Source organism: Macaca nemestrina, chromosome 14 (assembly GCF_043159975.1).
Source record: "Macaca nemestrina isolate mMacNem1 chromosome 14, mMacNem.hap1, whole genome shotgun sequence".
Classification (NCBI taxonomy): Eukaryota; Metazoa; Chordata; class Mammalia; order Primates; family Cercopithecidae; genus Macaca; species Macaca nemestrina.
The window spans coordinates 21,624,173-21,648,878 of NC_092138.1; the positions used below are offsets into that span (position 1 = coordinate 21,624,173).

General features: G+C 44.4%; 1 protein-coding gene across 2 annotated transcripts in view; it reads right to left on the bottom strand.

Moving 5' to 3' along the window:
- Positions 1-24,706, bottom strand: part of LOC105498700 (proprotein convertase subtilisin/kexin type 5) — a 469,848-nt gene that overhangs the window by 15,396 nt on the left and 429,746 nt on the right. For both annotated transcript variants that reach the window (XM_071077655.1, XM_011770951.2), the window contains 5 exons: positions 23,911-24,128; positions 22,210-22,446; positions 17,273-17,503; positions 12,936-13,113; positions 7,096-7,313 (listed from right to left, as the gene is read on the bottom strand). In XM_071077655.1, coding sequence (XP_070933756.1) covers positions 7,096-7,313; positions 12,936-13,113; positions 17,273-17,503; positions 22,210-22,446; positions 23,911-24,128 — 1,082 coding nt within the window. The remainder of the gene's footprint in view (positions 1-7,095; positions 7,314-12,935; positions 13,114-17,272; positions 17,504-22,209; positions 22,447-23,910; positions 24,129-24,706) is intronic.

Genomic DNA, 24,706 nt, shown 5'->3' on the forward strand with positions numbered 1-24,706 from the left:
TTTCTTTTTGTTTTTGGAGACGGGGTTTTACTCTTGTTAGTAGAGACGGGGTTTCACCATGTTGGCCAGGCTGGTCTTGAACACTGACCTCAGGTGATCTGCCTGCTTTGGCCTCCCAAAGTTTACAGGCATGAGCCACCATGCCTGGCCAAGTTTGGTTACATTTTCCAGAAGACCAACAATAAATTGTCTGAGGCCCAGATCCTAGGCAATACCCAAGGGCACTATATGTCAGCTTTGGGTGACAAATCGGACTTCATTTACATCTCCTACACCGATTTATTGCAAAACTTGCACACTTAGGGTACTCAGAATCTTTAGCAAAAGGCACTTTGTTAATTTCCAGAAGGCTTTCTATTATTTTAAAGTTTAACACCCTACATCTATCATCGCTTCTAAGGTTCTGCGGGAGCTTTGGGACCTAAAAGACAGGCATTTTGTCATTTCTTTAAAACTCAGAGCAGCTCACCATCTGCTCTCCTTCAGACTGAATCCCATGGGATGAATTCAACAAATGCAGAGCAACTTCTGGGGTCTGTTCATGGGCCTCAGTCCGCACAGAAAGATGCAGCTTGGGAGAGTTAAGAGGCTTTGGTTACTCAGCCTGGATTTTGATTCCAAACCATTTTATGAGGAGAAGAAACAATAACACAAAACCAAAAAACAAACAAAAAATAAATAAAATTTTATGAGGAGGATAAGTAAAAAGTTAGGTGTGTGAAGGCAAGAAATGAGCTAATTATGGAGGTATCAGTTACAGAGAAAGGTACATATGAAGCCTGAGTGTGCTATGTTTTCCTGCTCCACCTCTCCTTCCATACTTTTACATATTTTTCTTTTTTAACATCTAAAATTGTTGGGCAGTCCAAAGTGAACGAAATGTAATTTAGTTGGTAATTTCTTATTTAGGTTGCTAAATTATTTTTCTGATTCTTTCATGCATCCTCATTTCTTACTATGAGAGTTAATCACTTAAAAAGGAAGGAATTCATCTTTTTTTTCTACATAGTTTGTATCCCATGAGAAAAACCTGTCTCCAGATTTCGTATCTATATGTTGCAAAACCAGATGATAGCACAACATTTTCCTAACCAGCAAGGGACATGTGTGCTATAGTAAAGAAAGGACTGCTGATTGCAAATAATTATATTAAAAAATAACATTAAATAAAAAATAAAAATTAAAAAAAGAATGATAGCAGAAAAAATGAGCACCAAAGATAGAAAACTTCAACTGGGCAAGTTCATGGGTTGACGTCAAATACAAGAGGAAGAGGTACAAACACTCAGGACAGCTTCAAGATTTACCCACTAACTCCTAGTCATCCCTTGAATACAATCTCAAGAACACTGTGTGGATGAACTTTTGAGACTGAGAATGCCCAAAATCATCATCCTTAATTCACCCAGGAAATCTCAAACCCAACTAAAGACACGTATAGTATTTCTATACTGTAAGGGCACAGTAACCAAAATACCATGGTACTGGTACAAAAACAGACACATAGACCAATGGAAAAGAATAGAGAACCCAGAAATAATGCCACACACCGAAAAACCTGATTTTTTACAAAGTCGGCAAAAATAAACAATGGGAAAAAGAATTTTTGGTCAATAAATGGTGCCGGGATAGCTGGCTAGATACATGCAGAAGAATAAAACTGGATCCCTACCTATCACCATATAGGTGATAACTCAAGATTGATTAAATATTTAAATGATAAACAACCCCATCAAAAAGTGGGCAAAGGATATGAACAGACACTGCTCAAAAGAAGGCATTTATGCAGCCAACAGACACATGAAAAAATGCTCATCATCACTGGCCATCAGAGAAATGCAAATCAAAACCACAATGAGATACTATCTCACACCAGTTAGAATGACGATCATTAAAAAGTCAGGAAACAACAGGTGCTGGAGAGGATGTGGAGAAATAGGAACACTTTTACACTGTTGATGGGACTGTAAACTAGTTCAACCATTGTGGAAAACAGTGTGGTGATTCCTCAAGGATCTAGAATTAGAAATACCATTTGACCCAGCCATCCCATTACTGGGGATATACCCAAAGGATTATAAATCATGCTGCTATAAAGACACATGCACACGTATGTTTATTGTGGCACTATTCACAATAGCAAAGACTTGGAACCAACCCAAATGCCCATCAGTGACAGACTGGATTAAGAAAATGTGGCATATATACACCATGGAATACTATGCGGCCATAAAAAAGGATGAGTTCGTGTCCTTTGTAGGGACATGGATGCAGCTGGAAACCATCATTCTCAGCAAACTATCGCAAGAACAGAAAACCAAACACTGCATGTTCTCACTCATAGGTGGGAATTGAACAATGAGATCACTTGGACACAGGAAGGGGAACATCACACACTGGGGCCTATTGTGGGGAGGGGGGAGGGGGGAGGGATAGCATTAGGAGATATACCTAATGTAAATGATGAGTTAATGGGTGCAGCACACCAACATGGCACATGTATACATATGTAACAAACCTACACGTTGTGCACATGTACCCTAGAACTTAAAGCATTTAAAAAAAAAAAAAAAGTAAGACTTTGGCCAGGTGTGGTGGCCCACGCGTGTCTTCCCAGCACTTTGGGAGGCCAACGTGAGCTGATCACTTCAGACCAGGAATTTGAGACCAGCCTGGCTAACATGGTGAAACCCCATCTCTATTAAAAATATAAAAATTAGCCAGGCATGGTGGCGCATGCCTGTAGTCCCAGCTACTCAGGAGGCTGAGGCAGGATAATTGCTTGAACCTGAGAGGCAGAGGTTGCAGTGAGTGGAGATCATGCCACTGCACTCCAGCGTGGACAACAGAGCAAGACTCTGTCTCAAAAAACAAACCAACAAAAAATACGAAAATAAGCCACGGATGGTGGCATGAACCTCTAGTTTCAGCTACTTGAGAGACTGAGGCATGAGTATCACTTGAACCCGGGATGCGGAAACTTCAGTGAGCTGAGATTGCGTCACTGCACTTTAGCTTGGGAGACAGAACTTTAGCCTGGGCGACAGAGTGAGACTGTCTCAAAAACAAAATAAAATAAAACAGGTGGGAACAATAGACACTGGGGAATACAAGAGCAGGGAGAGAAGGAGTGGGGCAAGGGTTGAAAAACTATGAAACCCCGTCTCTACTCAAAATACACACACACACACACACACACACACACACAAATTAGCCAGGCATGGTGGTGTGTGCCTGTAATCCCACCAGGCATTTGGATTAGTAGAGTGAGGCTGGGCAATAATTTAGGGTACAATCCTCTTCTAAGTATCTGATTATCCATTAGTAATACATATGCATTAAAAATAATATTTTATAAGTTCAGGTTCTGACAGCCCATTCACTTTAAACATAATGAAATTATGGAATAAATATAAAGAGAGAAAAACAAACAAACAAAAAGATAGATGGCCTTACATAGAAAATGTAATCTCTTTGGAACATAAAGGAAATATAAATGCAAAATGGCAGTCAGGTTCTAACCATCCACCTTCTCTGCTCCAGGACTGGAAGTAGGCAGTGGTGGCTGTGAGTTCACCTTTTCTACCAAAAAAGGAACTAAAAGTGTTTTATGTAAGACCAGGGCCAAAATCCAGGCTTAGAGCTTAAATCAGGAGTCATGTTGACACTCTGCCTTCATAGACATCAACTTCTGACAAGAGCTCTCCTGAGCTGCTAGTTGAATTGCTGATGGGATCTGTGCTGTCATCAGTATCACTTCCAGGAACGCTGGAACATCTTGTTTCTGGACTGAGTTTCAGGTTGGAGACAGGAATAGTTAATGGAAAAATGTCCAGACTATGAGAAGTAAAGATAAAAGAAGAGAGAGAGGGAGTAAAGAACCAAAACCAAAATATTTCATTTACAATGAGCTAAGACCAGCATTCCAAAGTATATAGATAAAATGAATGCTAAGAAAGATGTCAGGCCAGTGCAATGGCTCACGCCTGTAACCCCAACACTCTGGGTGGCCAAGATGGGAGGATTGCTTGAGCCCAGGAGTTCAAGATCAGCCTGGGCAACATAGCGAGACCTCGTCTCTATAAAATAAAGTTAAAAAAAAAAGATGACAAACACAATCAATAATTAGAACATACATTTACATCAGATAGTATTGATTTCATAAAAACATTTGACAAAGTCTTTAAAATTGGTGTGTTTAAGATGCTCATAAGTAAATAAAGACATAGTATCCATAAATATATTAAATTATAAGATACAAACAAAGATCTAAAATAAAAATGGATGAGAAAAAGAAACAATTAGAAATCTTTTTTTTTGGCATGGTCTCACTCTGTCACCCAGGCTGGAGTGCAGTGACACAATCACAGCTCACTGCTGTCTTGACATCCCTTGCTCAAGTGATCCTCCCACCTCAGCCTCCTGAGTAGCTGGGATTACTATTGTGTGCCACCACGCCTGACTAATTTTTGTATTTTTTTTTGTAGAAACAGGATTTTGCCAAGTTGCCCAGGCTGGTCTTGAACTCCTGGGCTCTAGTGTCACTCCCACCTCGGCCTTACAAAGTGGTGTGATTACAGGTATTAGTCACTGCACCTGGCCAATTAGAACTCTCAAAAGTAAAAATATAGTCACTTAAACTGAAAACAAAAAAATAGATGGGTTGGATTTTAAACAGAGCACAGAGAACAAGTCAGGGAATGAAATGGAGTGCTGAAGAATTAACCTAGTATAACTCACATAGAGTCAAAGAGGTAAAATATAAAAGAGTAGGTAGGATACAAAGGACAGATAATAAACTCTAAATTGCATTTAATAGAAATTCCATAAAAGAGATTGGAGGGGAGAGTGGAGAAACAATATTTGAAGATTTTTTTTTTTTTTTTTTTGGAGACAGTCTCGCTCAGTTGCCAGGCTGGAGTGCAATGGCGCAATCTCAGCTCACTGCAACCTCCGCCTCCAGGTTTCAAGCAATTCTCCCACCTCAGTCTCCCAAGTAGGTGAGAGTACAGACACTTGCCATTACGCCCAGCTAATTTTTGTATTTTAGTAGAGAAGGGGTTTCACCATGTTGGTCAGGCTGGTCTTGAACTCCTGACCTCAGGTGATCCGCCCACCTCAGCCTCCCAAAGTGCTGGGATTACAGGCGTGAGCCACCGTGCCTGGCTATTTGAAGATCTTATAGTTGAACACTTTTTAATTTGCAAAAAGACATTAGGAATTTGTTTCCTATACAGTCATTCATTCATTCAGTGAACAAACGCTTAATGAAAACTTACGTTTTACACTCCAGAGTAGAAAGAAGGGATACACAATGAATGTAGTATAATCCTTGCCTTTGCTTGAGGGGCTCACAATCAGTAGGAGGGGTGGACTTGTTTAATTACAATGTAATGTAAAATTTCTATGATAAAACAGTGTATTACAGAATTAAGAAGGAGGAAGAATACTCCTGGGAGGACTAACAAAAGCTCCACGGAGGATATGAGATGATACTCAAGCTGAATCTTTAAGTCAAGGGTTCCCTAGAGCATTGAGTCAATAAAGGCATGAAAGAGCCTGGCACATTTGGTGGCTGCTGAGTGGTTCTGGGTAGTTCTAGCTTCTAGAATATATGGAAGAAGAGTCCTTAAGGCATAAGTTAAGGGAACTGCTGGGAAAATCTGAATCACCTTTTAAATATAAAAACATTTATTGGCCAGGTGCAGTGGCTCACACCTGTAATCCCAGCACTTTGGGAGGTCAAGGCGGGCAGATCATGATGTCAGGAATTCGAGACCAGCCTGACCAACATAGTGAAACCCCGTCTCTACTAAAAATACAAAAATTAGCTGGGCATGGTGGTGTGCATCTGTAATCCCAGCTACTCAGGAGGCTGAGGCGGGAGAATCACTTGATCCTGGGAGGTGGAGGTTGCAGTGAGCTGAGATCATGCCACTGCACTCCAGCCTGGGTGACAGAGCGATACTCCATCTCAAAAAACAAACAAACAAACAAACAAACAAAAAAACACTTATTAAAACTTTACTGAAGTGTAATAAGTAAATGCATAGAATGGAGAGATATACCACATTCATAAATATAACTCAGGATTGTACAGATGGGGTTTACTCCAAAATAAATTCAATGCAATGCCACTCAATATCAAAACACTTTTTAAAAATGAAAGATTTTTAAAAAATGAAACTGGACTCATTACGTATTTACATAAAAGAACTAAGCACAGCCAAGATAATTTTGAAAAGCACAGGTATGTATCCTACCAGCTAATAATATTTTTTGTAGAAAGTTTTAACAATTAAAATATGGAAGTATTTCTTTCTTAAATATTGAGAAGCATTCACGGTGATCACATATTTATGGCAAGGTGTAGAGAAAAATGAGAAATTTGAATTTCAGGGCACTCACTGTGGCATTAGTATACCAGATGACCTGGTGTGGGGGCAAGATTCAGAGTTGGGGTGACCTGCTGGCTGCTTCAAAAGGTGTGATACTAGATACTAAAAATGGAAGATGAGGGTAGTGAGGGTGGAAAAAGATCTCATTAGATAACTATTTGGGAAAGAGAATCAACAGATCTTGAAGTTTAGCTTTGTTGGAGGTGGGTGGGTTGGGCAGGTGACAAGGGAAGAAGAGTCGAGGAGAACTTCAAAGTATCAGCCTGGGCTCGTGGGTAGATGGTGAGCCTTGAGGATCTCTTGGACAGACAGCCAAGTTTCTGTAAAAGAGGTATGGGACTTGGGAGAGTTTGAGGCAGAAGTCTCAGGGAATAGTGCAAGTCATGAAAATAAATAAATCCCCCCAGACAGATTCATCAGGTAGAATAGGAAAATGATGAGTGGACGAACAGTGCTTCCTCAAGGAGATGATGCCTGTCTCTGGGTCTTGAAGGATGGGGGATGGGCAGGAGCAGCCCAGGTTAGAGGGAAGAGGCAGAAGTTAAGAGCCAACAGAGGGCGCTGATGCTGGAGAGGATCACACACGAGGTGGGGAAGCAAGAGGAACCTCCCAGGTGGTGAGAAGAGAGAAAGGGGCAAAGAAGGAAGAAAACCTTTTCATTTTTCTACGCACACATGCAAAATGACAGACTCTTACCTTTGCATTGACCACAAGTCGGATGGCATCTCTCACAGGTCTGTGTGCTTTGCTCTACATAGTAATGGTCTGGGCAGGAGGGACGACACTCTCCTTTGGAGCGGAGCAGAAAGAAAAATCTCTCGCAAGACAGGCAGTCTGTGGGCCGTGGGCCCCGGCACCCCTTGCAGATCCTGTGGCACCTCTCACACCGGCCGGTGGAGTTGTCTGCGTAATACCTGAAACCGAGGGAGAAGAAACGATGGAATACTAAGCTTTGCTCCTAAATTGGGTGCAGTGGAAAAACGTGGTAGTCAGGTTTCATTTACAAGCTGGGTGACTTTAGCCTCTTTACCTTACTCATTAGATTCATTGCTAATAACACTAATGAATCCAATGATTCCCAGTGTTCTTACCTGTAAATTGGGCCAATCCCTCCCCCATTATTTGTGAAAGTTAAACTGGGTAACTAACACATATGAAAAGACCTAGTGCTTATCACACCTAGTAGCATCTCCATTGTTGCTAGCTACCATTGCCTTTTTCTACCATGTGCCTCTCCAAATTCATGCTTTACGTTGTGGTTAATGGCTGGCATCAGGGAATGGAAGGATTAAAAAAAAATTTTTTTTTTAAAATAGTGATGAGTGTCTCACTATGTTGGCCTGGCCATTCAGAGGTACATTTAAAAAATCCATCCAGGCTGGGTGCAGTGGCTCACACCTGTAATTATAGCACTTTGGGAGGCCAACATGGTTGGATCACTTGAGGTTAGAAGTTTGAGACCAGCCTGGCCAACATGGTGAAACCCTGTCTCTACTAAAAATACAAAAATTATCCAGATGTGGTAGCATGTGCCTGTAATCCCCGCTACTTGGGAGGTTGATGCAGGAGAATCATTTGAACCTGGGCGGTGGAGAGTGCAGTGAGCTGAGATCATGCCACTGCACTCCAGCCTAGGCGATAATGTGAGACTCCATCTCAAAAAAAAAGATCCATCTGGCCAGGCACAGTGGCTCACACCTGTAATCCCAGCACTTTGGGAGGCCAAGATGAGAGGATGGCTTGAGGTTAGGAGTTCGAGACCAGCCTGGTCAATCAACATGGTGAAACCTCATCTCTACTACAAATACAAACAAACAAACAAAAATAGCCAGATGCGGTGTGTAGTCCCAGCTACTTGGGTGGCTGATGCATGAGAATCGTTTGAACACAGGAGAGTGAGCTGAGAGCACACCACTGCACTCTAGTCTGGGTGACAGAGTGAGACTGTCATAAATAAAATAAAAGATAACATAAATAAAATAAACGTACCTCTGAATTATTCTTCTAATTTGTCAACTAAAAAACAGATTTTGAAATAGGAGGTGACAAGTGTGATATTGACATTTACATAACAGATATAACCTTGTTTGAAAAGATTTTTGGAGGTTAAATATAATAACTATAACCACTATTCATTAAGCTTCTACTAATATGCCTGATAGTATTCCAGGGACTTCATAAACATTATTTCACCTTGTTGAACCTGCAAATGAGACCCTAGAGTGTGGAAGTTACCACTTGCCCTCGGGAACAAGACTAGTTTTAAATCCTAGCCATACCACTTACAAGCTGTGTGACTTTGGGCCAGTCACTCAACATCTCTGTGCCTCAGGTTTCTCATCTATAAGATGGGGCTAATGTTAGTACCTACAATTAAACATGTGATTACTGAGAAAGGGATGGGGACCATGATGGGCACTTTATAAATAATTAATGTACATTAGTGATAATTATAAATTGTGTGATTTATCCTCATAGCAAATCTTATGATTTAGGTATTACTATCCTTATTTTACAGAAGCAAACATTGAGGCTTAGAGAATTTAGACAACTTGCTTAAAGTCAGTTAGTGAAGTGGGACAATATGATTTGAGCTTAACTGTTAAACGCTGTAACAAAATAGTTCATTAATTGAAGGTAAACAAAGGTTTGCAAGCAAGACAGAAGAGGGTAACAAAATTCTTGCTAAGGATGAGCTTCTAAAGGTCATCTGATTCATCTCTGTATCTCTAGACATCAGCACCACTAAACCTATCCTAGAAACCTCAAGGTTCATCTTTGTTTTCTCTGGTGCAACACTACAGGTCCCAATAGGCTTTTTTTTTGTAGACTGATTCAGCTCCGTGAACTTGCTGAGAACTCACACCATGCCTAGGTTATGCTGAGCCTTGCTCTATTTAGCCACCCGTCACTGATCTGAGGGAGCACATTGGAACCTCAGTGGCCCGGCTTGTGGTAACTGGAGACCTGCTTCACTTTCTGCAGTTATGTGAAGAACAATGACTACTATGTGTCAATCTGGAAGACTGAGGTATCTGAGAGACAAAGCGATGATGAGCTGAATGGCTGACAAAGCCCACATAAGACTCAAGAAAAGAAACCATCAGAGAAAAGTGAAATCTACACAGAGCAGAGGGAATACACAGGATTAGAGTCAGAAGATTGAATTTTTACTCCTGGCTCCGCCATGTATTAGTAGCTCCATGACTTTAGGCAAGTCACTTAACCCCTCTGAGCCTCAGTTTCTTCATCTGTAAAATGGAGAGACTAATAGCAACCTCATGAGATTGTTGTAGAATCAAATCATAATGTAAAGATACATTGTGAGTGGAAATACTTTGTAACTCTTAAGCAGCATACGAAAGTTTTTTTTACCTAATGTTTTTATTGTAGATTGTTATAAAGATGAAAATCATCAGTAGGAACTGTGGGAAAGAAAGCTTATCAATTTTGAGTAGGTTTTTTAAATTATCAAGGAGGAATGCTAAAAGAGACAACAAAGAGTTTATTGGACCAGATTAAAAGAGTACAACACCACTGCTTGCTTTGAGGACTCATCAGTGTCCCAGCTTCGAAGAGTATAAGCACAAGCAGTAACCTAGGCTTTAAAGAAACTTCTCTGAGTTAAACACCAAAATAATTATGTGGGTTGGGATAGGGTGCAGAGAAGTATATATCTACTTTTCCAAGGCAGAGATTTAACATACGAGGCTTATGCCAAGCATGTGGAACACTGATTTTACTAAAGGAAGAGTTCTCCTCTTATACCTCATGAATATTCAATTTCTTCTTTATTAAAGGGATCTATGGCAACCTGTGCCTCCCCTCACCAGCCCTGGGTTCACACACGGTGAAACAACTGTCTTCTTAATTCCATGGTCTGCATTCTACCTAGATGACAGGATGATTAAGTACCCTTTTTGTGCTTGAGAGTATTCACTGACTTGATTTGAGCAAGATGGGCTCCAGATCTTTTCAGACACTTACTAGGGTGATGCAGAAGGGCTAAGCCAGGTGGCCTCATCCCTGGTTGTTTTTTGTTTGTTTGTTTGTTTTTTTGACAGAGTCTTCTTCTCTTGCCCAGGCTGGAGTGCAGTGGTACGATCTTGGCTCACTGAAACCTTTGCCTCCAGGTTTAAGCAATTCTCATGCCTCAGATTCCCAAGTAGCTGGGATCACAGGCGCCTGCCAACACACCCTGCTAATTTTTGTATTGTTAGTAGAGACAGGGTCTCATCATGTTGGCAAGGCTGGTCTTGAACTCCTGGCCTCAAGTGATCTGCCCACCTCAGCCCCGGAAAGTGCTGGAATTACAGGCATGAGCCACCATGCCTGTCCATCCATCTCTGTTCTTAATCTGGCAGGGCCCTTTCTTCCTTGATCTATATGGCTGGTATTTTTCTTTCTGAGACAGAGTCTTGCTCTGTCACCCAGGCTTGAGTGCAGTGGTATGATCTTGGCTCACTGCAACCTCCTCCTCCTGGGTTCAAGCAATTCTCCTGCCTCAGCCACCCAAGTAGCTGGGATTACAGGCACATGCCACCATGCCTGGCTAGTTTTTGTATTTCTAGTAGAGATGGGGTTTCACCCTCTTGGCCAGGCTGGTCTTGAACTCCTAACCTTGTGATCTGCCCACCTTGGCCTCCCAAAGTGCTGGGATTATAGGCGTGAGCCACCATGCCCGGCCTGGCTGGTGTTTTTCAAGAGCTGCTAATGTGTGGCTCTGTGCTGAGTGTTGTAGAAGCAGATGTAAGACATAAGAAGTGTTTTTCTTCCATGAGTTTATGATTTTCTTGGGAAGAGGCATATAAAAATAAGAATAAACTCTTAAAGTCAGTGATACGGTTTGGCTCTGTGTCCAAATCTCAGCTTGAATTGTACTCCCATAATTCCCACATGTTGTGGGAGGGACCCAGTGGGAGATGGCTGGATTGTGGGGGCGGTTTCCCTCATGCTGTTATTGTGGTTGTGAATAAGTCTTACGAGATCTGATGGTTTGATAAGGAGAAACCAGTTTCACCTGGCTCTCATTCTCTCTCTTTGCCTGCTGCTATCCACATAAGATGTGACTTGCTCCTACTTGCCTTCCGCCATGATTGTGAGGCCTCCCCATCCACGTGGACTGTAAGTTGAATTAAACCTCTTCCGTTTGTAAATTGCCTGGTCTTGGGTATGTCTTTATCAGCCGCGTGAAAACAAACTAACATGGTCAGTCTTTCTCTTACTCATCTTATTTATATATAAAAAGTGCTCGTCATGAGATGTGTTAAATAAATAAGTGAATGAATGAGATAAATCAAAATGCAAGGCAGCATATAGCACTAAAATGAATGAAACAAGCAGTACCTGCTATAGGACTGAAGAGACGTGTCAATTTGGGTGAAAGCATTTGAGGAAGGTCTAAGGTTACAGCCCTTGATTTGGGTCTGGAAACTCCCAGTGCTCTAGGTTATTGATTGGGTAGAAAGAGTCAGCAACAGGCCTATCATCAATCTTTTACTCTTTACTGGGGATGCCTGGGGGAAAAAAAGGATATCCTGGCAATCAGACCTTTGGATAACACGGACAGTTCTTCCTGGCAGAAAAATAATAGAGTCCTTATCCGTGAAATGCTTTTAGAGGGATACATCAAGTGTGTGTCTAGGTTGTTTATGATAACAAGACCTGTAATTTGTGGATTTATGGGGGACATGACAGGCTGGGGAATTAATGGGGAATAAATGGAGATGTTAATGGAGCTATTTCCTTTGTAAATCAATGTTCTGCATGCACTGCTCTCCTCACATAAGCAGGTTGGGAGAACATGAGACCCTGAATTTTAAATCTGAATCAGAACAAGTCCTGAAGCCGAAGAAATAGAACCTCCATTAATGGTCCTGGGCTTCTCTGAGGAAAGGATGCTTTGCTTCTGCCTTGTGATTACTGAGACCCTTTGCCAAATTGTTTTAATTTTTAGAAACAAGGTCTTGCTCTGTCACTGAGACTGGAGTGCCGTGGGGCAATCATAGCTTACTGCAGCCTCCAACTCCTGGGCTCAAGTGATCATGCCCCGCCTCAGCTTCCATAGAAGCTGGGACTATAGCCTCATGGCACCACGCCCAGCTAATCTCATCTTAATATTTTGCAGACGGGGTCTCACCGTGTTGCCCAGGCTGGTTCAAACTCCTTGCCTTAAGTGATCCTCCAGCCTCAACCTCCCATGTCGTTGGGATTACAGACATGAGCCACAGTGCCCAGCTGCCAATATGCTTTGAATCATCAGTGAGGACTGTTGCTGAGGAAGATCAATTGCTCAGGTGAGTCTGGCTTGACAATCTGACCCTTTGTGATAACTCACTGGATCACAAGAGTAACAGCCTCTCCTGTTTCTCTTCTGTTATTGTGAATTGGTTCATCTTTGCTCTTTACTAGCACTGAGACTTCAACCTGGTTTTATAAGTGTTCTGAATCTTAGTTTCCTCCTTTGTAAAATGGGTTGATATCTGGTGTGACTGTGGAATTACATGGGGCGAGGGGGAAATGTATTGAGCACTTACCCTTCCCTGCACTGGAGCAGGCACTCTCTTCCCAGCTGGAACCAGCCTGGTCGGCAGGAGTGGCACTGCCTGCTGTGTCTCCCTTCACATGTCCTGCAAGAGCTGTGGCAGCGAGCACACTGGTGGCTGTCCTCATCGGCATAATAGCCCTCTGGGCAGTCCTTCACACAGGTTGTGTCTGTCATGGGAGGAAAAAGGTCTCTTTGGACATTGAGCATGACACATGTCTCCCCTGTGTTCTCCCTCCTGTGTACCATGGTGGGAGGGAGGAGAGGGCTGCAGGAAGCATGGGACGATGTCCCTGTGAGCTGATGGATATGTTTGGGAACTAAGATGAGTGTCCAAGAAACAGAATCACCCTAAGACCATGAGGAATACAAGGAAAACAGAAGTCAGTGATGTGGTTTTGCTCTGTGTCCCACCCATATCTCATCAGTGATCCTATCTCATCTCATCAGAGATCCAAATCTCATCTGTGTCCCACCCAAATCTCTCAGTGGATTAGCCGAGGTGGGTAGAACAGAAACTATGGTCCGGCGACTGTGGATGTTGGCAATGACTCATAGTCCCGCTCATGTATCTGGTTAACTAGGGGGAAGCCCTAGCTTCCTAAAGAAAAAACATCTCTGTATTAGTCTCTTATTGCTGTTCTTACCAAGTATCCCCAACTTGAGGACTTGAAACAATAATTTATTATCTTACTGTTCTGGAGGTCAGAAGTCCAAAATAGATCCACAGGGCTCTGTTCCTTTTAGAGGCTCTAGGAGGGAATCTGTTTCCTTTCCTTTTCCACCTGCTAAAGTTCACCTGCATGCCTTGGCTCATGGCCCCTTCCTCCGTCTTCAAAGGCAGCAGTGCAGTAGCTTCTCTCTGTCCCTCTGCTTCTGATCACATCACCTTCTACTACTGACTCTGATCCCCTGGCATCTCTCTTATCAGACCCTTGTGATGGCATTGGGTCTACGTGGATAATGCAGGATAATCTCTCTATGCTGAGATCCTTAATTAAATCACAGCCCCAAAGTCCCTTTTACCAAATAGAGTAATACGTTTACAGGATCTGGGGATTAGGATGTGACATCTTCAGGGGGGCCATTATTCAGTCTAGCCTAATGTCCAAAAAAAGTATCTAATTTATAAATAGCCTGACCTTGGTGGTGTGGTGGGGTGGGACAGGGTGGAGAGAATGTGAGGAGACCAGGCTGAGCAAATCTGCACCCACCCCCAGGGGGACTACACCTCTGTGTCCTACACCAGCGCTGAAGCCTCAGCTCTAGTCTAATCTGCAGCCTCGGATGAGGGGAAGGCCACTTTGTGGAGGCAAGGTGTCTTCTCTGTAGGAAGGCATCTGAGATGATTACTGGTGGTGCTCTAGATTGGAGGTAAGTAGAAAAGAAGGTTTTGGGAATCTTCCCATGGGATTACGTGGAAGACGTGCCTGGAGGGAATGCTTTTATGAAGTAGCAGCTGCTGGGAAGGAGAGTCACAGAGATTTGTGGGCCAGGAGCTAAGGTAGATGGATAGAGAAGAATGGTTTCTCTGAGTGTTTTCTATTGTGAAGGGATCAGGAATGGTATTGAGAATACCCTCCCTGTGTCTTAGCAGGGGGATGGTGTCCTCCCTCAATATGAAGAGGAAAAACTTGCCGCACATGTCTTTAAAACATTTTTCTTTTATTAATGTTTAAACTTTTAAAATTTAAAATTTTTATTTTTATTTTCCATTTTTTTGTAGAGATGAAGTCTCACTATGTTGCGTAGACTGGCCTTGAACTCCTGGACTCAAGCAGTCCTCCTGCCTTGACTTCCCAAAGTGCTGGGATTACAGGCGTGAGCCACTGCGCCCGGCCCACCACAGGTATCTATTTGGAGTTTCATGCTTCTCAGGTCTACTCTCCTGGTGGGGGAGAAAAGTGCTCATAATTCCCGGTCTTCACCATATTCATGTCTCCCTTCTGTCTCCTATGGCTTCTTTTTTAGTTCAGTTTTGTTTCATTTTCGTTCTCCTATGCTTGTTTTAAGCCTAGTCACAGTATCCCTGGAAACCTGAGGATATTACTTCATATTAGCAATAACCTTCAAACTGGATCTGTGGGACGTGGCCTATGTTGACCTGTGCCACATTTTCCTCAAGATTTATTAATCAACCATGCTAAATGGACGGGAAATTTTGACGAGGAGGTGAATATCTACATGTTCTTAAAGTGTAACTCCACAGGCTATTTATTAGTTACAAGGGAATAAATAGTAATTATGCAGTAGAGAAACTGAACATCTTGGCCAGGCGATCAACATTAATATCACCGAGGAGAGGCAGGTGGAGATCACGTTCCTCCAGATGTGACTCTTGGAAGATACAACATTACTTCTGAAGTATGCTGGCCGAGCACGCACACTGCAACTCATCACGGACAACTTCACACTCACCCAAAAGGAAAAATGAAGACTGTATTTTTCTTTTCTCTTTTCTTTTTTTTTTTTGAGATGGAGTCTTGCTTTGTCACCCAGGCTGGAGTGTAGTGGCGTGATCTCGGCTCACTGCAACCTCTGCCTCCCGGGTTCAAGCGATTCTCCTGCCTTAGCCTCCTGAGTAGCTGGGACTACAGGTGCCCATCACCACGCCCGGCTAAATTTTGTATTTTTAGTAGAGACAGGGTTTCACCATGTTGGTCAGGCTGGTCTTGAACTCCTGACCTCATGATCTGCCTGCCTCGGCCTCCCAAAGTGCTGGGATTACAGGCGTGAGCCACTGCACCTGGCCAAGACTGTATTTTTCTAAAGCATTGATACTGTAAAAGAAAAAGAAAGTCTGTGGAAACATTTCAGATTAAAGGAGGCTAAATGGACATGGAAGGGCCTGGCATAGTGGCTCATGCCTGTAATCCCAGCACTTTGGGAGGTTGAGGCAGGAGAATAGCTAGAGCACAAGAATTTGAGACCAGCTTGGGGAACACAGTGAGACCCTTGCCTCTAAAAGGAAAAAAAAAAAAAAAAATTAGCTGCACATGACATGGAAGGACCAGACATGGTGGCTCATGTCTGTGATCCCATCCCACCTACTTGGGAGACTGAGGCAGGAGGATCTCTTTTTTTTTTTTTTTTTTGAGACGGAGTCTTGCTCTGTCGCCTAGGCTGAGTGCAGTGGTGCAATCTTGGCTCAGTACAAGCTCTGCCTCCCAGGTTCACACCATTCTCCTGCCTCAGCCTCCCGAGTGGCTGGGACTACCACACCCAGCTAAATTTTTTGTATTTTTTTTAGTAGAGACGGGGTTTCACTGTGTTACCCAGGATGGTCATGATCTCATGACCTCGTGATCTGCCCGCCTTGGCCTCCCAAAGTGCAGGAGGATCTCTTGAGCCCAGGAGTTCAAGGCTGCAGTGAGCCATGATCATGCCACTGCACTCCAGCAGCCTGGGTACTGCACCTGGCCACCTTGTCTCTTAAAACAAAAAACAAAAACAAACAAACAAAAATGTGGCTGGGCGTGGTGGCTCACACCTGTAATCCCAGCACTTTGGGAGGCTGAGGAGCACAGACTGCTTGAGGCCAGGAGTTCAAGACCAGTCTGGCCAACATGGTGAAGCCCCATCTCTACCAAAAACACAGGAAAAAAAAAAAAAAAAACTAGCCAGGCGCGGTGGTGCCCACTTGTGATCCCAGCTACTCAGGAGACTGAGGCATGAGAATTGCTTGAACCCAGGAGTCAGAGGTTGCAGTGAGCCAAGATCATACCACCGCACTCCACTCTGAGCAACAGAGTGAGACTCCTTCCCAACAAACAACAAACAAACAAACAAAACGGGACATGGAAGCTACATGAAACAATGGACTCTAGACTGAATCCTAAAGGGGCACTGAGAAAATTTTAATGTGGATAGTACATTAAAGTATCGTATGAAGGTACAATTTATTAGAGTTGATAACTATCCTGTGGTTATGTAAGAAACTATCACTAATCTGAGGAAATATTTATGGGAAAGGGGCCATGATGTATGCCTTCAAATGGCTTCGAAAAATATATATTGGGAATGATGTACATGTATACATTGAGAGAGTGAGAGAGAGAGAACGAGCGAGAAGGGGAGAAAGCCCACAAACAAATGATAAAGCAAATGGGGTAGAAGATGAGCAATTTGCGAACTGGATGAAGCACATCCGTGTGCTGTTCTTTGTACAGTTCTTACTCTTGCATCTTTTCTGTAGGTTGGAACATTTCCCAAACACAAAGCAAAAAATCAAGAAGAAAGAAGCCAGTATCTACCAGACAAGGCAGTGTGCAAGGCAGTTTCCCAGAGGGAGGGAAACACAAAGCCCTCCTCGGAGGAGAAGTAACTCACTGAGAAGAAGGCTGACCCTGGGGCATGATTGACACTGGTCCTCCGCCGGCCCCGTGCAGTGGAAGCACTTAGTGTGGCAGGGCTTGCACCCGGGAGCATCCTCATCCCAGTACTCGGAGGGACCACATTTCTTGTTGGCCAGGCAGCTCCCATGAGGGTTCATCCTCAGGCCTTTCTGACAGGTGGTGCAGGTCCCAGACGATGAGCAGGTCAAGCAGGACTTGTGACAATCTGTGGGCATGGAGGGGCAGCAGACAGAGTGAGTGAGAGCCAGGATGGCCGTTGGGGGAATGGGCTTCCCCTGGGAAAGGGTGTTCACATTCCTTCCACATTTCTTCCGGAGATTTCCAGAGCTCTGGGCCGAGGGCGTGGGACCATGAGTTGGGTACAGCCCTTGAGCTCTGGGGTGGACCATTCTTTTGCAAAATGAGAGACAAGTATTATTTTATTTTCTGTTGTATCCAGGGAGTGCCTTCCTGCAACAGCCACCTCAGAAATATTAGTAAGGCTCACTATAATTACCCAAACTGCAACAAAATAATAACAAGCCATTCTGTAACAGCACTGAATTTTCCACCATCACATCTACTGTTATGGTCCTCCAGTCACCTCCGGAGTACCTTGAACTTATAGCCAATACAGCAATTGTTGGAATGTATTTAATTGTCTGTTGACAAATGAAGGTCCCTTTTGCATTTATTTTTGAATACATAGTGCCTATGAGAGAGCCTGGCATGTAACAGGAATCGATAGTTATTTGTTAGAAAAAGAAAATGACAATTCTCTTCCATCTCTAGGTTTTCTTTTTCTGTATTTAAATAGAGATGGGGGCTGGGTGCAGTGGCTTACGCCTGTAATCCTGGCACTTTGGGAGGCCAAGATGGGTGGATTGCTTGAGCCCAGGAGTTCGAGACCAGCCTCAGCAACGTGGAAAAACACTGTCTCTAGAAAAAACACAAAAATTAGCCGGGCATGGTGGCGGGCCCCTGTAGTCCCAGCTACTCAGGAGGCTAAGGTGGAAGGATCTCCTGAACCCAGGAGGTCAAGGCTGAAGTGAGCTGTGATCGCACCACTGCACTCCAGCCTGGGTGACAGAGCAAGACCCTGTCTCAGGGAAAAAAAAAAAAAAAAAAAAAAAGAGATGGGCCTTCACTTTACTGCCTAAGCTGGTCTTGAACTCCTGGCCTCAAGTGATTTTTCTGCCTTGGCCTCCCAAAGGGCTGGGATTACAGGCATGAGCCACTGCACCAGGCCGACCATCTCTGGGATTTAGTAGTTGCTGTTCTCTCTGCCTAGAATTCTCTTCTCCCAGATGCATGCATGGTTTGCTTCCTCCCTTTCTCTATGAAATCTAAGGCATCTCTCAAGTTTTATCTCCATCCTGCCTGTCTTCCTGTCCTGCCCCTCTGCCTGACTTTTGCTCTTGGCTTATGGTCTTTAGTACCTATCTTCCCTAATAGAATGTGAGCTCCATGAGGGCAGGGACTCTGTCTCACTCCCTGCTGTTCCCCAGGCCTGAAAGAGCACACGGCACATTGCGGGCCCTCCTGTAAGCATTCCCTGGGTGGATACGTGCATGGTATTATTATTGCTTATATTATCCTCTCATTTTATCTAAATCAGGAAATTGAGGCTGGAGATGCTAAGTCACTCACGCTAAGTAGTATCAGGAGTTGAGCCCAGGACCTCAGCAACTGCCTCCCTGCTTCTGCCCCAGTGCCTCAGGAAAGGTATGGGACTTTTGGAGGTGTCTGTACTATCTATTAGGGGATAATCTGCGTGACTGGAATGGATCCAAAGTCCTTGTGTTTCTTAGAGAAGATCCCGCTTACAGATTTTTTTTTTTTTTTCTTTTTTTTCCTATAGGTTCCTGCTCCATCACCCAGGCTAGAGTGCAGTGATGTGATCATGGCTTACTGAAACATTGACCTCCCAGGCTAAAGTGATGTCCCCGTCTCAGCCTCTTGAGTAGCTGGGACTACAGGCACACACCACCACACCTGGCTAATTTTTGTATTATTATTTTTGTTTTAGAAATAGGGTCTTGCTATGTTGCCCAGGCTGGTCTCAGATTCCTCCCGCCTTGGCCTCCCAAAGAGATGACAGATGCGAGCCACCGTGCCCAGCTGAGATTGCTCCATTCTAAATGCTTCTCTACATTTCCCTGAATCTTAATTTTCAGATCAGGTTCTTTGTGTTATCTCTCTGGAAAGTCAGGTTGTCACTGTGTTTCTTCCAATACTACATTCCTTCCCATCCCTTTGGTCTGGTAGAAAGTGCAATGGCGGCCGGGTGCGGTGGCTCACACCTGTAATCCCACCACTTTGGGAGGCCGAGGCGGGTGGATCACCTAAGGTCGGGAGTTCGAGACCACCCTGACTAACATGGAGAAACCCCATCTCTACTAAAAATACAAAATTAGCTGGGCGTGGTGGCACATGCCTGTAATTCCAGCTACTCGGGAGGCTGAGGCAGGAGAATCACTTGAACCTGGGAGGCAGAGGTTGCGGTGAGTTGAGATCGTACCATTGCACTCCAGCCTGGGCAATTAGAGTGAAACTCCATCTCAAAAAAAAAAAAAAAAAAAAGAAAAAGAAAGAAAGTTCAATGGCATTGTAGGGAGATGCCTCAAGTGAGTTTTCAACTCTGTCCTCACCAGGTGCTTACCTTCTCAAAGCATCTATTTGCTTCTCAGAAAAATGGAGAAAATTGCCATTTACCTCATTGGCTCTCAACCCACACTAAGCATCAGAATTACTGGCGGTGGGAGAAGGAATTACAATGTTGGGTGCAGGCATCTGTGGTTGTTAGAGCTGCCCAGGTGATTCTAATGGGCAAGCAGGGGCCTTTCTCAAGGAGATAATTAAATCAGATAAATTAAGAAAACATACTCTGAGACCTGTAAAACTCTCTGTATGGTAAATTACTTTCATTATTCAACACCAGAAAAAGGCCAGAAGTTGAACCTCAGTTCCTGCCCTCGCACAGGCAAGATGGCGCTGAAGGCCTGCGGCTGAGTCTCCCACCTCCCAGAAGCCGTCCCCAGCTCCACAGCCTGCCTCCTACATGAACACCCGCCTCTTCTGCCTGCGGGCACAGCCTGGACATCCATGCTTTTTCGCATATGGGCAGGTAGGACATTAACACTAAATAGTGCTTTATATAAAACACACAAAAAGGCATAGCCACATCACAAGGCTGGAGCAGAAAGCCTTCAGGACGGAGACATATCTTCCTCTCCTACCAAAAACCTTCCCCTGAGTATGTCCTAGGGCGTGGGTGTCCCAGGGTTTCTCAGTGGAAGGTCATTCTCAGACTCTTGCGGTTGTTAGGGGAATTGCCTCTGGACATCTATCTTGTGTTTGCTTGGGGGCAACATAGTGGGGGTGAAGGACCGCAGGCTGCCTCATCGGAGTGAATTCTGGGGCTCTAGAAAAGCCCCCTGGCCCACAACATTTCTCTCACTTGCTAGAGAATTCTAGAGTGCATCACTTATTTTTCTGTTCCTTGATGATGAATAAGAGGCAAATTATTCATGCCGAGCTAAAACATAAGGAGGTATAAATAATAGCAGAGCCTTTCTTGAACATGTAGGGACTGAGTGGGAGTGGAAATGGGGACCTTGGAGCAGGAATTGAAAGATATGAAGAGGAAGGTGGGGAGCTTCCAGGGAGCAAACCATGAAGGGAGGCTGGGTGCGGTGGCACACGCCTGTAATCCCAGCAATTTGGGAGGCCGGGGTGAGGTTAGGCATTCGAGACCAGCCTGGCCAACATAGTGAAACCCTATCTCTATTAAAAATACAAAAATTAGCTGGGTGTGGTGGCGGGTGCCTGTAATCCCAGCTACTCAGGAGGCTGAGGCAGGAGAACCACTTGAACCCGGGAGGTGGAGGCTGCAGTGAGCTGAGATCATGCCAATGCACTCCAGCCTGGGCAACAGAGCGAGACTCCATCTCAAGAACAACAACAACAAAACATGGGCCTAGTGCTGTGGCTCATGCTTGTAATCCCAGCACTTTGGAAGGGCGAGGCAGGAGGATCACTTGAGGTCAGGAGGTTGAGACCAGCCTGGCCAACATGGTGAAACCCTGTCTCTACTAAAAATACAAACATTAGCAGGGTATGATGGCGCATGCCTGTAGTCCTAGTTATTCAGGAGCCTGAGGCAGGCGAATCGCTTGAACCCAGGAGGCAGAGATTGTAGTGAGCCAAGATCGTGCCACCACATTCCAGCCGACAGAGTGAGACTCTGTCTCAAAAAAAAAAAAAAAAAAAATTTCACCCATGAAGGGAGACAAGAGGCACCAAGAAAGTTTTTTTTTGCTTGTGCTATAAACTTTTAATGGCTTAACATTTCAAGGAAAGTCTCGGGTAACTTTTGAAGGCTCCTTGTCTCTGCTGTAAATCTTTATATGCGAACTTTTTTTGACCAGCAGTTCATAGCCACTATTGTGAGGAAGGTCCATGTGATTTGTCACTAATAAAAGTTACCTGTACAAAGCTTATGAGCGATTCATTTAAAAATGATTAACAACCGATTCAAAATATGTCTCCTTGAGTGAGAGGGTAAGAGGGTAAATGAGAGGATGAGACAGGCTGGACATGGTGGCTCACACCTGTAATCCCAGCACTTTGGGAGGCCAAGGCAGAGGATTGCTTGAAACCAGGAGTTCAAGACTAGCCTGGGCAACATTCTGAGACCTCGTCTCTATGTTCCCAGCAACTCTGGAGGCTGAAGTGGGAGGATCACTTGAGCCCAGGAGGCAGAGGCTTCAGTGAGCCATGTTTATGCCACTGAACTCGAGCCTGGGAGATAGAGGGAGACCTTGTCTCAAAAAAAAAAAAAAAAAAAAAAAAAAAATGACAGCTCTGGGGCTGGGGCTGGGGCTGGAACTGCAAACCCCGGAGCCTACTTTCAATCCCAGAAGTCTTTACCTCTGCACTCGTTAGTCTCTTTTTCATAATAGGTTCCTGCTGGACACTCCTCCAAGCACAGCCCATCATAGAGGACCCAGGAACTCTCACGACAGAGCTCGCAGTCGTCGACTTTGGGGCCACTGCACTCCAGACAGTCTTTATGGCAGGGGACACAGTGGCGCGAGTCTGAGTAGAAGCCACGGGGACAGGACTGGTGGCACATATCATCATGCAGGAAGAACTCAGGCATGCACTCTGGGGAAAGGAGGAAGCAGCAAGTTATCCCCGGGGGACAGGAGAAAGGAATCCATTGTCCACAGTGGGCTAGCTCCTCCCTCAGCACTTTGGTTGATTTGACCTGAGAGTACCCTAGCCCTTTCCCCATCCTACCAGGGCAGAGACTTGATGTCTAACAAGCCCTGCCTTGGGAGGAGGAGGCCACACATGGTGACCATATTAGATGGTGCTGGACTTACGCACTGAAATGGTCTGCCCTTTGGAGGTGCAAAAAATTGCAACGCTGCAAAAGACAAGGATGGCTGAGAGGCTGGCGGTATTGTTTGAAAACCCTGAAGAGCATTAACAGATTTAAAAAATTGTATCAGGAACTTCACACTCTGTTCAATACAGAAAGCAGTTTAGGAATGGTTGGATTAGTTAACTTTTCATTCATTGATCAGGTACCACAATGAATAAAGCATTGATCAGTGTGAAGAATACATTGCAGGTTTATTTTATTTGTGTTCATTTTCTTACTTTGGGGGGAATCCTGGAAAACACTTGAGGTCACACCGAGAGAATACTTTGGATAGGACAGCACCAGTTAAATGAGTCTGTCTTATTCTGGAGAGAAAACTGAACAGCTTTTTTTGGGGAGATAATTCCTGAGGGAAAAAAACAACAAAACCTGTTCATAGCCAGAGCGGTCATCTCAGTCATCATTGCCCGAACTTTTCTTTCTTATCCTTTTTAACAATTGTAGTTTTCTAGCTACCTCTGTGTTTTGTGGCTTACTATCAGTCTATAAGATTTTGTGTTCAAAAAGATGGGAACGGGTGGGCATGGTGGCTCACGCTTGTAATCCCAGCACTTTGGGAGGCCGAGGCTGGTGAATCACCAAATGTCAGGAGTTCAAGACCAGCCCGACCAACATGGAGAAACCGCGTCTCTACTAAATATGCAAAATTAGCCGGGCGTGGTGGCGCATGCCTGTAATCCCAGCTACTCTGGAGGCTGAGGCAGGACAATCACTTAAACACGGGAGGTAGAGATTGCAGTGATCACAGAGATCGCGCCATTGCACTTCCTTAATCTCATAACAGCAGCCTCTCAGCGGTCGGTCAAGGTAAATCCATTAGCTTATGTCTGACTTGTGAAACTCCATCTCAAGAAAAAAAAAAAAAGATGAGAACATTGGGTTCTTCTCTGTATTGCTAGCACCTAGGATAGCACTTGCACACCTGCTGTGTGTGTACATGTGGGTGTGTAAGAAATCATGCAAAAAGGGGCTCTTGCTTGTCTTAGCTTGCAGCATCCGTAATGAAAAGACACTTGAGTGTATCTCACACTCGAGTTTTCTGATGACAGGCACAGAGACATACATTTCAGGAATGGTAGGGACACGGGTTCCCACAGCCCTTTGCCAGCCACCACCAGATAATCGGCCCCCACCTGGTGGCTCAGCAGAGCCTCGCTCTCCCATGGGAAGATCCCAGGTACCTTTGCATGTTTTCTCATGGATGCAGTCCTGACACATCTCTGGACAATGCTTGCACACCCCCTCCACAGCCACGTGCCTCTCGGGGCAGGTTTTCTGGCACACTCCGTGGTGCAGGACGAGGCCTCCTTCACAAGAATGGCAGTTGGTGGTGTTTCCTTCACACGTTCTGCAAGGAGAGCTACAACGTTCACATACGCCATCTTCTGCGTAAGAGCCCCTGTGGAAGGAAAAGAGAGTGCAACTGGAGAAGCTGCCCTGCTGGAGAAGTGACTCTTTCCTGGGGAAAAGGAATTAGGGCTAAAAACAAAAGGGCTGCTGCTGTTGTCAGCTGAGAAGCATCCACGGGATTTATGAGGAAGTGAAAAAGAACATTCAGAAAAACGTAAGGAAAAGGACAGGCATTATTCTTGTGAAAGGAAAATAAATCTTGGGACCCCAATATTACTAAGCCAAACAGAAAAATCAAGCTGGGAACTGCTTAGGGCAAACCTGCCTCCCACTCTATTCCTTAAAAAGATAGCTACTGGCCGGACGCGGTGGCTCACGCTTGTAATCCCAGCACTTTGGGAGGCCGAGGCAGGCAGATCATGAGGTCAGAAAATCAAGACCATTCTGGCCAACATGGTGAAATCCTGTCTTTACTAAAAATACAAAAATTAGCTTGGCGTGGTGGTGCGCGCCTATAGTCCCAGCTACTCGGGAGGCTGAGGCACGAGAATCATTTGAACCTGGGAGGCAGAGGTTGCCGTGAGCCAATATCATGCCATTGGACTCCAACCTGGCGACACAGCGAGA